The 13,083-nt window shown below is 54.3% G+C and overlaps 5 protein-coding genes across 5 annotated transcripts; 1 reads left to right on the forward strand and 4 right to left on the reverse strand.

Annotated features, from left to right (window-relative positions):
• On the reverse strand, positions 1 to 2,098 carry P884DRAFT_277589 (major facilitator superfamily domain-containing protein; the record flags this gene model as incomplete). Its single annotated transcript, XM_069443092.1, has 5 exons — positions 1 to 235; positions 346 to 566; positions 690 to 948; positions 1,085 to 1,744; positions 1,854 to 2,098. 5 exons carry the CDS (start codon positions 2,096 to 2,098, stop codon positions 1 to 3), a joined length of 1,620 nt encoding a protein of 539 aa, XP_069297516.1.
• A 1,430-nt stretch (positions 2,099 to 3,528) lies between these two features.
• P884DRAFT_259562 (uncharacterized protein) lies at positions 3,529 to 5,155 on the forward strand. The gene has a single exon (XM_069441360.1). The coding sequence runs from the start codon at positions 3,591 to 3,593 to the stop codon at positions 4,884 to 4,886; it is 1,296 nt and encodes a 431-aa protein (XP_069297517.1). The 5' UTR covers positions 3,529 to 3,590; the 3' UTR covers positions 4,887 to 5,155.
• A 1,082-nt stretch (positions 5,156 to 6,237) lies between these two features.
• P884DRAFT_277591 (uncharacterized protein) lies at positions 6,238 to 6,675 on the reverse strand (the record flags this gene model as incomplete). Its single annotated transcript, XM_069443093.1, has 1 exon — positions 6,238 to 6,675. One exon carries the CDS (start codon positions 6,673 to 6,675, stop codon positions 6,238 to 6,240), a length of 438 nt encoding a protein of 145 aa, XP_069297518.1.
• Positions 6,676 to 7,711: 1,036 nt separating this feature from the next.
• On the reverse strand, positions 7,712 to 8,382 carry P884DRAFT_259564 (uncharacterized protein). Its single transcript, XM_069441361.1, has one exon. It carries the CDS (start codon positions 8,220 to 8,222, stop codon positions 7,941 to 7,943), a length of 282 nt encoding a protein of 93 aa, XP_069297519.1. The 5' UTR covers positions 8,223 to 8,382; the 3' UTR covers positions 7,712 to 7,940.
• Positions 8,383 to 11,903: 3,521 nt separating this feature from the next.
• Positions 11,904 to 12,887, reverse strand: P884DRAFT_277593 (uncharacterized protein; the record flags this gene model as incomplete). The annotated part of the gene is made up of 7 exons (XM_069443094.1): positions 11,904 to 12,013; positions 12,081 to 12,147; positions 12,222 to 12,264; positions 12,421 to 12,443; positions 12,473 to 12,508; positions 12,540 to 12,647; positions 12,861 to 12,887. 7 exons carry the CDS (start codon positions 12,885 to 12,887, stop codon positions 11,904 to 11,906), a joined length of 414 nt encoding a protein of 137 aa, XP_069297520.1.
• Positions 12,888 to 13,083: the final 196 nt, after the last annotated feature.

The raw sequence follows: 13,083 nt of genomic DNA on the forward strand, positions 1-13,083 counted from the left end.
TCAGTAGACATAGATGAAATCCTCGTTCTGTAAGTCCGTCATGTCCCGTAGCGCATTGTCTTCCTCGAGCGCCCTTTGCCGCCTGTGGCTGGCATCCTCCACCTCGACCGCCTTGCTGTCCTCCATTTGGGTCTTGACTATCATGGATTCGTCCACGAGCACGGCGTTCTTGCCGAGCTGCTCACGGCGCTTGGCGTGCCGGCGGTTGAGGAACATTAGGTAGAAGGGGATAAGTCTTGTGGCAAAAGAAGAACAGGACAAAGTTAGCCCGCGTTTCTCTATTCAATAACAACACCGATCACAGGATTCAAGAGTGAGGGGGTTAATTATTATGATCCGACTTACGCAGAGATACTGCCGACAAGGGCAAACATGATGAGATTGGAGATGAGTCCCGGGCGGTACAGAGGCGCCTGGCTCTCGTCGTAGAGCAGCGGCCCGATCACGTTGCCGGTGCACATGCCGATGAAGACGACGGCCGAAGTGCATTTCTTTTTCGTGTCCCCGCCCGTGTTCTGGGCCTGCCACGCGTAGATCAGGGGCGTGATGGCGGCCAGGCAGGACACCTGTAATTAATTAGCATGTCAGCTTGCACATTGTTCGTTTCTCGGGGATCAACGAGTGGCAAGCCACTAGGAGAGAGCAAAAAATGAGAAGAGAATTAGAGAATTCAGACGAGAAAGCTTTACCAGATAATAGCCAAACAGCAAGACGCCCTTGTTGTGTTCGTTCCGCGGGACGGTGAGCATGAGGATGGTGCCGACCAGGGGCAAGACGCTGACGGCGGCGATGGTCAAGCCCTTCCTCTGCCAGTGCGTGGCGGCCCAGCCGGACCCGATGATGACGAAGAACTGGATGGCGCCGAAGGGGATGTTGAAGAGGATGGCGTCAAAGTTGGTGTAGCCAAAGTCCTTGATGATGAGGCTGCCAAAGGTCGAGATGCCGCCGCTGGCAATTCTTTTGACATTGCATCTCGTGTCAGTTTCTTGCAAGACAGGAACCATCTAATAATTACATTCGAAAGAGAGGGGGAAAAAAAAGGCATATCAAATATTAATAATTAACATCAAGGAAAGGGACCTACGAGATGGAGACGATGGCGATGAACCAGCACCAGGTCTTCAAGTCCCACAGGGTCTCCCAGACGTGGTCCCATCGCCAGGCGCGGGAGGCGACGCCCATCTGGTTAGCGCGCACGCGCTCGACGGCGACGAGCTTCTCCCTCTCGGTGAGGTACTTTGCCTCCATGGGGGAGTCGGGCATGAGGAGGAGGACGACGAGGGCGTAGCAGACGGTGAGGAGGCCGCAGAAGAGGAAGATGATCTGGTATTTGAAGAGGGCGCGGCTCTCGATGTGGCCGAGGCCGTAGGTGAAGAGGCTGCCGACGATGGCGGTGACGCCGTTCATGGCGTTCCAGTAGCTGGTGCGCATCGTCTGCTCGCCGCGGCGCCACCACATCTGGGTCACGGCGACGCAGCTGGGCGCGATCATGGCCTCGAAGGCGCCCAGCAGGAAGCGCAGCCCCAGCAGGGAGGGGAAGTCGGTGCAGGCCGACATGACGGCCAGCGCCGAGCCCCAGAGCAGGATGGCGCTCCCGATCACCTTGCCCGTCGGCAGCTTGACGAGCAGGAACGCGGCCAGGGGCTGCATGACGAGCTGCGCCAGGTAGAGGATCGACCCGAGCCACGAGTACTGCTTGCCGACGAGGTGGGCGTCGCGCGAGATGCCGAAGACGGAGACGTAGCTAGTTCATGAGAGAGAGTGTTGGTCAATCCAAGACGGAGGGAAGAGAAGGATGAGGTGGAGGACGAGGAAGGAAGGAGAGAGTAATTAGAAGAGGGGGGGACACCAACCTCAGCGAGCTCTTGTCGAGCTGCTGGAAGAAATAGGCGCCCAGGAGGAGCGGGAGGATGCGGAAGTCGATCCGGCGAAGGACGCGGCGCTCCTCCTCGTACGTGAAGGAACTGTCTCCGGCGCCGTGGCTGGCGAGGAAGTCGGTCGCCTTGTCGCGCAGCCCCTTTCGCCGGACGCCGGCGGGCTCCGGGGCCGGCGTGATCTCGTCGCCCCCCGAGGGGACTCCCGACCGGTCTCTAGCCATATCAGGTTTCCAATCGTTCGTTTTCCGAAATTAGGAATCGACGTTGTTGGCCTTGATCTGGTACATAAATAATTAATCTCTCTCCTTTATGACAAGGAGGTCGACAGTATTATGCAAGAACAAGATGGAAAAGGCTGATGATGATCCAGACGACCCCAAGTACTAATTACTACAGAAACTGACCCGACAGTCCGGGGAGGTGGAGAAGACTGTCCAGTATAATAATATCAAGGCCTTTATATTGGAAGCCGGAACCGGCATGGGAGCAGCAACCAGGCCAACAGCAGCATGGCGATCGCTTTATCTTGGCCCGAGGGAAGGGGTCTTGGCCTGTTTGTTCGTCTTATTGTATTTACCTAAGAAGATAGTCTTGGATATAATTAACAGTTTTCGTAGTACACGACCAGGATGCCGACCTGGTACGTCCTGCTTACGGAGCATTCTTGGCTCGCCGCCTGGTCGGCATCCTGGTCGTCGGCCTCGCATCTGAGTGCCGTCCCCGGCTGCGGCGGGCTTCCTTGCACTGGCAATCCGTTGCTGGCAAGCCTGCGAGTCCGTAATTACCGTTGTTTATGTGACCCGTGAACAAAGTGATTGGCGGGTTAATTCAGGCTGGACAAGCGAAGGAAGCACTGTGGAAGTCGCCATCATCGTTCACTAATACCCTCCGGTACTAGTTCCTCGTGAACTGCTTGCACTAGAACTTGAGGGTGACTGATCTGCTGTGGTCCAGGAACCGGGGATGGGGAGCCAAGCCAACGGCACTTAAGGTACGGATTACCGGAGTGCACTTGCAGTATATTATAAGCGAAGCACACATGCACGGGCATCCAGTTATACCGATTACATGGGTCGCGGCAAGGTAGCTCCCTATTTTAGCCGGCTACACTACCCCCTAGTCGTGACACTGCCGCTTCCCCGCACAATCCCCCCGCATCTTCAAAGCTCTCGGATTGGAGCCGGTCCTTGCCGTGTTCAGCCTAAGATTCGGGGAGTGGGATATCTCCGGCCGAGACGGTGGGGGATGTGTCCGAGAGAGAGAGAGTCTCGCCGATGAAGGGCCAGGACAGCGGCGTTATATCTGTTCGCTCAGGAGAGTGAGCCTTCAGTAGTCGTCCTTGCGATAGTCCTACAGTTATCCTGCGGTGGTGTCCGTCACTGTACTGCGGTATCCCGTTAAGACGTGTGTGTGAGTGCATGTATGCATAGGTACCCACCTACCTGCATATATTATCTTGCAAGCCCCTGAATTTGACTGACAACAGTCTTGGAGTCACTCGACGATTCTATTCTTCCCAGTCATCGGAACACTGGAAGAGGAAAGGAAAGAAGAGAATTAAGCAAGAAAGAGAGAGAGAGTGTGTGTGTGTGTGAAAGAGCAAGGAAACAATAAACCAAAACAAAAGGGGTTAACAGTAAAGGAAGAGGGCAAAAAAAAAAAAAAAAAAAAAAAAAAAAAAAAAAAAAATATCAGAGCTACACCCCATCAACCATGGCTACCACCAGGAAGCGCTACGCCATCGTGGGCACCGGTGCCCGCTCCAGCTTCTTCTTCAATGCCATCGGGCAGGACTACCGGGCGACGGCGTGCGTGGTGGCGCTCTGCGACACCAACCAGACGCGCATGAACCAGCGCAACAAGCGGCTCGAGGCCATCGGGCACGGGTCGGTGCCGACGTACCTGGCCGCCGACTTTGACCGCATGATCGCCGAGACCAGGCCGGACGAGGTGATCGTGACGACCATCGACCGGACGCACCACACCTACATCATCCGCGCCCTCGAGCTCGGCTGCAACGTGGTGACCGAGAAGCCCATGACCATCGACGCGCCGCGCTGCCTCGACATCCTGTCGGCGGTCGACCGGACCGGCGGCCGGGTGCGCGTCGCCTTCAACTACCGGTACGCGCCGCACAACACCAAGATCTACGAGCTGCTGCGGTCGGGCGCCATCGGCACCGTCACGTCGGTCCACTTCGAGTGGCTGCTCGACACGTCGCACGGCGCCGACTACTTCCGCCGCTGGCACCGCGACAAGCGCAACAGCGGCGGCCTGCTGGTCCACAAGTCGACCCACCACTTCGACCTCGTCAACTTCTGGCTGCGCACCCGGCCCCTGTCCGTCTACGCCCAGGGCGACCTCCGGTTCTACGGCCGCGAGAACGCCGAGGCCCGCGGCGTCACCCGCTTCTACGGCCGCGCCCGCGGCAGCGACGCCGCCCGCGATGACCCCTTCGCCCTCCACCTGGACCGCGTGCCGGCGCTCAAGGAGCTCTACTGGGACGCCGAGCACGAGGACGGCTACTACCGCGACCAGAGCGTCTTCGGCGACGGCATCAGCATCGAGGACACCATGAGCGTCCTGGTCCGCTACCGCAGCGGCGCCGTCATGACCTACTCGCTGACCGCCTACGCGCCCTGGGAGGGGTTCCGCGTCAGCTTCAACGGGACGGGGGGCCGGCTGGAGGTCGAGGTGGCCGAGAACAGCTACGTCAACGCGGCGGGCGAGCAGGGGGCCGAGGGGGCCGCCGAGCGGCGGTCCATCCTGCTGCGGCCCCTGTTCGGCAAGCCGAGGGAGGTCGAGATCCCCGCCGCGGACGGCGCCCACGGCGGCGGCGACAAGATCCTGCTCCGGGACCTGTTCGGCGAGCCGCAGACCGACGAGCACATGCGCGCCGCCAGCCACGTCGACGGCGCCGCCTCCATCCTGACCGGCATCGCCGCCAACAAGTCCATGGCCACCGGTCAGGTCGTGTACGTCGACGACATCCTGAAGCTTCCGGAGTGAGCTGGAACGGACGAGTGAGCGAGAATCGAGGGGAAAAGCGAGCTGGTAGAGTTGGTCTCGAAGAAGACCCTAATAATAATAAAGAGTTTAGGGTCCTAGACAAGACGCAACTCTTTTTTATCATTCCTCGCCCTCTCGTTACCTGGCGAGCCAAGTTGACCCCGGCGTGGTTGTTCCTGTCCAAGTTCTTATGTTTGGGAGAGATTTTTTATTTAAGAAACCATTTTTAATTACCCTCTGAGCGAACCCCGTTGCTCTGGGAAGCAATGTACCGCGTAGCATGCGCCAAGAATGTATCATGATCGCCCGCAGTGGCCCGTCATCGAACACGGTCAAAACCTCGTCAAGCATCAAACAATCATGTGCGAGGGAAGAAAACAAGGTGTAAAAAAAGGCGTCCCATTGCTAGAACCTTCCTCCCAGTTGGCCCGGTGCAAGCCGAATACATCCAGAGTCAGACAGATCAGCGGTCTGTCGTAAGAGAATTAGAAACAATAAGACGGCGAAAGAAAAGAAGAGAAAAAAAAAAGAAGAATTGCCCTGGTCCCTGAAAAAGACGGCCCAAGCCGCAAGCATGTATATCTATCCGTAATTCACAGAGCCTTCCTGCCGACCCTCCAACAGCGCCATGTGCCGGTGTTATGTTACCCCAGAAATATATGCTCCAGCACCGGATAAAATGGTAGGTACAAGAAAGGAAAAAAAAAGAAGCCCATGACACCGAGTCAAAACCCTGTAAAAGCCCAAGTGGTATCATGCGGCAACTGCCAAAATATGATGAGAAACACCAAAGGATGCAGCCAACCCGGTTTGAAGCGGTTCAAGCGACTCGACAAAGCAAGAGAGCTCTCTGTTCGGCCAGGAGCTATCAGATGCAGCAAAAGGGGCTCAAAAGAAAGACCGCGTTTCGGAAGCGTTGCGAAGAACCGATGGCGTGACCCGTATAAGTCGGACCACGCTGACGAGAGAGTGCGAAGCGATTACTGCCAAGCGGAGGAGTCCCGGTAATTAAAGTTGGGAGTGAACTATTTAGTTGTTGTGTGCGACGTGTGGAGAACTCTTTGGCCGCGCAGTTTGGCCGAACTAATCCGTACACGTGTAGGATCGGATTGGTGGTGTGGGTTAGGGTGATGTGGCGACCAGCGCTGTCACCGACTCCTCATTGGTGGTGTTGGCGGCTGAGAAATTCCAGCCCACCCCAGTTTGCGTTCCAAAAAAACTTCGGGTGGCAAGTGTAACGTGTGAAGCGTCTTGTTGCTCTGATTGTTTTCGCCACGTGATGTCGAGCGGTTCGGGGGTTGGGCCAAATTGGTCGTCGCCGAAGTATAGAAAAGAAGGTGAAAGGAGAGATTTACTCTTCCTTCACGTCGGGCGACCTGTCGCCGCTGCGATGGAGATGGTGTTGGCGCTGTTGCTGGTGCTGGTGCTGGTGCTGGGGCTGGGCCTGGAGCGGGTGTTGAGGATGCTGCTGGCGAGGTTGGTGGTGGTGGTGCTGCGGCTGCTTCTGCGACCTTTCATAGTGCGCATCGGCGCGAGCCCGCTCGCGCGGCCGGCCTCTTGTTTCCTCTTCGACGGTTGCGCAGCCAAATCTTCTCCTGTCCTCCTCGTACCAAGCGCACAGGGGCTTGCCCCCAAACATCAAGTCGTCGTCGTTAATGACAGTGGCCACCATCCATGGTTGGTTGGTGGACAAGTCGATCTCGTCGGCAGACGGGTCTGGAATGTAGAGGTTGTGCACGACCATGCGAGGCTGCGGCGTGCAGTTGGGTGTTGAGCTCTCGGAAGACATTGTTGTTGTTGTTGTTGTTGTTGATCGCGACGATGCGATCTGTCGAGCGCTGTGCTGTAATGTTGATCTACGAGAAAGTTGATGGCGGGGGTTCGGAGTTGACCGTTTGTTTGTTTGCTGGCCCGAAACAACGGGGTCCGCACAAGGGGCGCAACTCTCCTATGCCTCTGTGAACATAAAAGAGAAGAGCCTCTTGTTGTTTCAAGGGGCGGGATGGTTGCCTGATAAAGGGAGGCGGTGTTTCTGGCGAATGCGCGTGCACCTTCCACGACAAAGGCCTTGTCGTGGCTTCGCAGCTCGTTCCGACCAGTAGCCGCAACACAAGTCAGCAGCGGCCTGTCAAGCGGCAGGTTTGGGGCGAAAACACGTCGGTTGGGCGTTTTGTCGTGGTGGTCAGAGTCGGGCCCGATGAAAAAGCCGCGTGGGTCTACACGAGGCGTCTCGTATCTTCTATCAGTGCATCTCTCACCACCCGGCCGTTCGTTTTTGGTCGAGATGTGGTCGCACGGATTTCTCTTCTCAAGGGCCGCGCAACGCGGGGGTTCTCGGTGGAGGGGTTGCTGGGATCGCCGTTTTCCGGTTGCGGGGAAACGGTGGGCAGGTGGAGCGCGTATGTGGAGCGCCTGCCGAATAAGGCACCCAACACGAAAAGGATCTCCTGGTTGAATCGGATGACCTGCACAGCGGTCCCTGAGCGAGGTGTCGAACGACGCTTTAAAGGAAGCAGTTTATATGTTTCGAACACGGTCATGCGCTGATGTGCTCGAAATGACGAGAAAACTGTCGAAAACAGAGTGGACACGAGGGACACGAGAGGGAGGCGAGCCAAGACCGGGATGAGGGCTACCGATGGACAGGCCACGTTTGTAGGCTGTCAGGTGCAAGGCGAATACAGCTAAAGCAGCAGAAACTGCGGGTTGCAAAGAATATATATATCAGGTCGGCTACTGCGCTATAAACCTTGGAAACGCGCGGGATTGGATTTTGTTCGGAGCTTTCCTGCTAACTGCTGGCCACCGCCTTGCACACACGGCTACTGACAGCGCCCCCGCGCCACCAGGTCAGATACACCAGTCCGGGCGAGCGGACAAGTAACTTGAAAAAAACCTGATCGCAAATGACGTTTTCGCATGGGAGCTCCGTCTTGGCGACACAACTTGATTCTGCAACTCGGTTGTCGCCGCTTGCCACGAAACCAAGAAACGCTTTGATCCAAATCTTTAGCTTCGCGGAAGAATCTCTCTCTTAGCTAGCTATAATAGCGATCACGCCGGTGCGGGTTGGATGGTCCGAGATTTGCAGATTGTATCTGGGATTGAAGAATGAGATAGGGGTACGATCACTGATGCCGTTTCCATCACCGAACGCCGGTTCCGTTCGCTGCGAATGCATTTGCACTCGCCATCAAGGGACTGGACGGAATTCGCCAGATCTCTGGTGATAGTTATGACGTAACCGCGCATGGGGTCCGTTTCCTTTGCGGTGGTTAACGAGATTGCGGCAAGACAAAGGCATAGGATCTGAAATCTTCTTGGCTTAACGGGCATGGACCCGAAAAACCACTCGAGACTCTTGCGATGGGCCGGTTGCTTCACGTGCGATCCCGAAATGCATGAGCAGCGATGATCGGCGCGTGCCACCAAGCCTCACGTTGACCCTGCGAGAATGTACGAAACCCCGCTTTGAAATCCGTATTTTGTTATGCGCGGACTCGATGGAGTGCCAGTGATTACCGGACTCGGTCTCACATGGCCACCATGAGGCCACAACGCCAGGCAATTGCCGGGCACCATCTCGAACGAGGTTCCGTAGTCCCCTCTTCTCCGTGATAAGTGGGGGTTCTGCAGTTGTTGGGGACATTACTCCGTAGATATTTAGCGTGTAGGTATAGGGCTGAATCCCCTGCTCCTTCCTCGACCTTCCCGCATTCGGCACCAAATAGTGTAGGAAGCCACATGGTGATTTGAGCGGGCCGCAGTCGCACTGCGGGGCTCATGACAAAATTCCTTGCGTATAATACTCTTACATACTTTTACATACGGATACATACAGTACATGAGGGACTTTTCTATATGTAGAACCCAGCGCAGCCGAACTGCGTAGAGGGAACGGCCTCGACATCGATGCAGACGGTCGTATTGTGCGTACAAAGGGTGACAATTACTAGATCGTGGCGAATTGTGAAAGAAAGATGAACGATGACCAAGAGAACCTCGCTCAGGTGCGGGAGGAGTCGTGCAGGTAGGAGAGGTTTCCAATAGAGCTGACTTGTTATGAGCGTAGTATTGACATTGTGAGTCCGTGTCGCTGTTGTATTGCGGCACCTCCCTTCGCATCGCAGGAAGAAGAGATACAATACAGGGACAAGTGATCGGGACAATGACTGCCGTAAGTGCCGACAACGGAGTCATTAGTTCAACACACAGAGATCCAGCTGCAGCGGCTTGTCTCAAAATATAGCCATATGGCCATATGGCCTTTGACTTGTTAACCGCTTGCGACTCGCCGATCGTCCAAAAATCAGATATAACTTTCCCTCAGCCCGGGAAATCTCCTCGGGTGAGCTGGTGCGATCGGATAAGTTAGTATACACTGCCTTAAAAAATATTCTAGACACCTGTCCTGAAAACTATGGTGGGAATGGCCTCGCTCGCGATGCATCGTCCTTCTCCTGGCGGCCATCCCCGAAGGATTTACCTTATGCTCCTTGAGGCAGCTAGAGGCGACCAGTGATTGTTGAGCTGCTCCCGAACCTTCGCATCTCGTTGATTAGCACGGGCTTCTAGGCTGGCCATGAGCGGTTTCCCCCACTGGAATAAGGATGAACAAGATGCATGCAGTTGCGAATCCTTTTGGATGTTGAACATCGTTCTATTTGTTTCGGTGAATGTCTTCCTTACAAGCCAGAATGGTCTTTTGGCCCCACTACCACGGTCGTAGCTGTGGGTCGCTTTCCTGTCACTGTGGCCGCCAAACGCCAAGTCCCCTCTGGCTGCAGGAGCCAGAGACCGCACCACCCCCCCAAATTTGACGGCCAGATAGAACCAGTGAAAAGCTTCAGCACCCAATATCAGCCCATCACCTGTACGCGTGCATCGCGCGTATAGATAGCTATATACTTTAAGATACGTAGATTTAAACTATACTACCCGATTAATAATAAGGGTAACACGTGTAGAGATATTGATAAAAAACGTAGTTTTCCTAAATACTGCTTGGCATTTTCTTAGCATCTTTCTAATAAAAAGGTAGGTGTTATTTTAACTATTAATATCTCTATATATATTACCTATATTATAAAGTAAGTAGTATAGTTAGAATCTATATATCTTGAAGTATATAGCTATCTATATACATGTTTTGAGTATATAGATGGTAGGCTTATATTGGGTGTTGAATTATATATTAGACTTCCCCTGATTTCTGGCTCGAGCTGTATTTGAAGGGGGTGTGCAGGCCTAAAAAACTGCAAAAAGAGGACAAGGCGTTTGGCGGCCACAGCAGCGAAGCTGGGTCGGGCACTCGAGGGAAATCCAATCAAAGGGAAGGTTCTCTGATGCGAAAGAGAGGAGTACCTTGGTACGTCAGAGTCGGCAACGGCCCACACCAAGCCAGTTTGTCGTGCTTAACACTTTGCTCTTGCAATGAGCCGTTGGGACGACGCAAGCTAAGTCTTAGCAATACGGGAACGCCTGGGGTTGCAGAATACCGTTCTTTCCAATTTCGGGCGCGCTTTCGGAATAACTAACCAGATCCACAAGTGGCCATTTACTGTAGAGTTTTCCTCTAATTAATTACTATCAGGTACTACAGCACGATACGAAATCTGTGTTACAACTCAGTTTCTGCGATTTTAGGTAGATCAAGGCTTTTCTACGTTTTCCTTTTTCTTTTTTTTATTGAGGCTGATAGCAAGGCGTAGATGATAAATACACCACTACCTTTCTCCATATCTGCCGCCAGGATAACGTGTCAGGTATTAGTTTACTTACCAAGTGCGGAAAGCGAAGGCCCCAGTAACAACAAATACCAAAGCACTTTAACTGCCCTGAACTCTGATCAGGGCATGTCATTGGCCGTGCAGCACAGATGCTCAGATGTTTTATACGGCCCCCGTATAGACTCGCGACGGGAGACATGCATTCCTAATTATACGATTATCAACGACGTTAATCAGCTCGAGGATTCACCAAGGACGCGAGCTGCGCATTGCGGAATACCTAGCACTTTTCGCCGTAGCAAGACACCCTGCAACCGGCCAGCGTGCGCTAACCAGCGCTCTCAACAACGCAAACAACGCAAATTTAAAGCGATATTTGCTTTTGCTTCGGCTACACGTGACCGATGTTTGCGTTAATTTAAACTTACTCATCTACTCAAGTGCTCATATATAACCTTGACCCAGTACAGAGCCCCTTACTTTCCGAGCCCAGCGCCCCTGCGCTATCTATCAAACCTTACAACCAGCCACCGAAACGGTCAAAAATGCAATAAAATTCGAAGTCTCCTCTAACGGAGGCATTGAGGCGCTAGAGGTGGGTGACGGGGTCTTAACTAGCTCCGTAAGCGGCATGGTATCTGACTCTGTATCACTGATCCTGGCAGTTGGTTAATAGCTCCTCTGGGCTCGGCAAAAGTGGTGATACGACTGTCGCTACTCTATACAGGCGAACGCTACGCTGTGGGTGCCAAACAGGGTCGAGGATGGTTACGTAGGGCAGGGTTTGCTATGGCTGTTGTGGCAATTAAGGGCATCTTGCAGTCGTGAGGAACTATAGACAGGGCGGTCAGCTACTATATAAATAGGTCTTGGAAAATATGGTAAATATACTCAAGTAAGTGTGCTCGCGTATTTGCTTGACAGGGGGTCGGATTTGCGTTGGATTTGCATTGATTTGACTTGCTTGCGTTAAATATATTTGCGTTGTTGAGAGTGCTGGTACTAACTACTTATTATCTATATCTACGAATCAGTCAAGTCAAGAATCATATAATTATCGTCGATAACTAAACGGAAGCTAAGTATTGAAACTTGAGCAACTGCCTAATCAGGAGTAACCTAAAACTGTACACTGATACAGGGTGATCAAGGCGCCTGACGACGCCAATATCTGAGTCTGGGCATGCCTTTGAGGCAACTTCGACTGACAACACTTGCTTGAGGTAAACGAAGGGGCTAAGAACCCAACGCCCCGCTTCGGACGCCGAATACAGTCTCCTCTCGGCTCTTAACTAGGCGTAGCATACAAGTTGTGTTCCACGTTTGTAAGTTTACCGGTTTCCTGCCGGGCTCCTGCTTCCTCCGTATTCTCCTTGAGATTATCACGAATCCCAGCCCCTGTAATCAACACAACCACCCAGTACCAGGCGGTAGGATCCGTACCTCTGCACCTCATAGTGCATACAAAACGGGTTCAAGCTCGGACACCCAGCAGTAATCCGGCATGGGACCTGGACAGGAGCAGCCATCGTCTGGGGGTGGAGGCGGAGAAAGGCTCGCGCTCCTCTCCTGCATCCGGTGTCGTAGCCGCAAGCTCAAGTGTGACCGGAAGTGGCCGCGCTGCAACCGCTGCGTCGAGCACGACGAAGCTTGCAGCTACCCCGGTTCACGCCAAGGGGAGACTCGGCCCACGGGAGACTATGAGGGGGCTAGGGGATGGCATGATTAGGCGCGGCTTGCTCAAACCACGAATCCTACATTATTAACCCTACTAGTAATTACCTCGCACGTGCTGGGAACTCTACATTAACTCGCGGCCATAGAGGAGCTCGAACGCCCCTTAAGAGAGAAGCCAACCTCCGAGGTGAAGCACAAGAGGCGGCCACGCCCGGGCTTCGACTTTGGGCCTTCGCCGTCTTTTGACTCGGACCAGTTTGACCTGCTCGTCGACCCTTTCACGCCACCCCCCGTCGAGCAGGATCCGCTCATGGACCCAGGAGCGGCCGGCGTCCCGCGATACTCGGGCGGCCAGCTGATATCAGCCTGGGTCTTTTTGAGCAGCCTCTTTCCTATGACATTATTGATGACTTGTAAGCCAAACCTTGGATTCGATTACTGGGCACCGATGCTCCAGAGGAGGAGGAGACCTCGGGGATGGTCTTGCGGCGTCCGGTCATCATCATCATCCTCCCGGCGGGTTCCCGGTGCTGTCGTTCCGCGGCCTGGTCAAGTCCGGCCTATGCACTCTGAGCAGCGCGGTGGTGCCGTCCATGTTGAGGGAATGGCACCCCGAGATGGCTCTTCTCGGAGATCGTGCCAGACCCGGAAGGGGGGAGGGTAGGTTTCCAGTCTGATATGGTGTCCTACTAGCGTTTAGACAGACAATCCAGTGACAATAGCACTGCTGATCACCATGTCCCTCCGTTTTTGGGTCTGGGATGGCCAGGAAGTGGAACTGCCTCTACCGC

Source organism: Thermothelomyces heterothallicus, assembly GCF_042370625.1.
Source record: "Thermothelomyces heterothallicus CBS 202.75 unplaced genomic scaffold P884_scaffold_11, whole genome shotgun sequence".
NCBI lineage: Eukaryota > Fungi > Ascomycota > Sordariomycetes > Sordariales > Chaetomiaceae > Thermothelomyces > Thermothelomyces heterothallicus.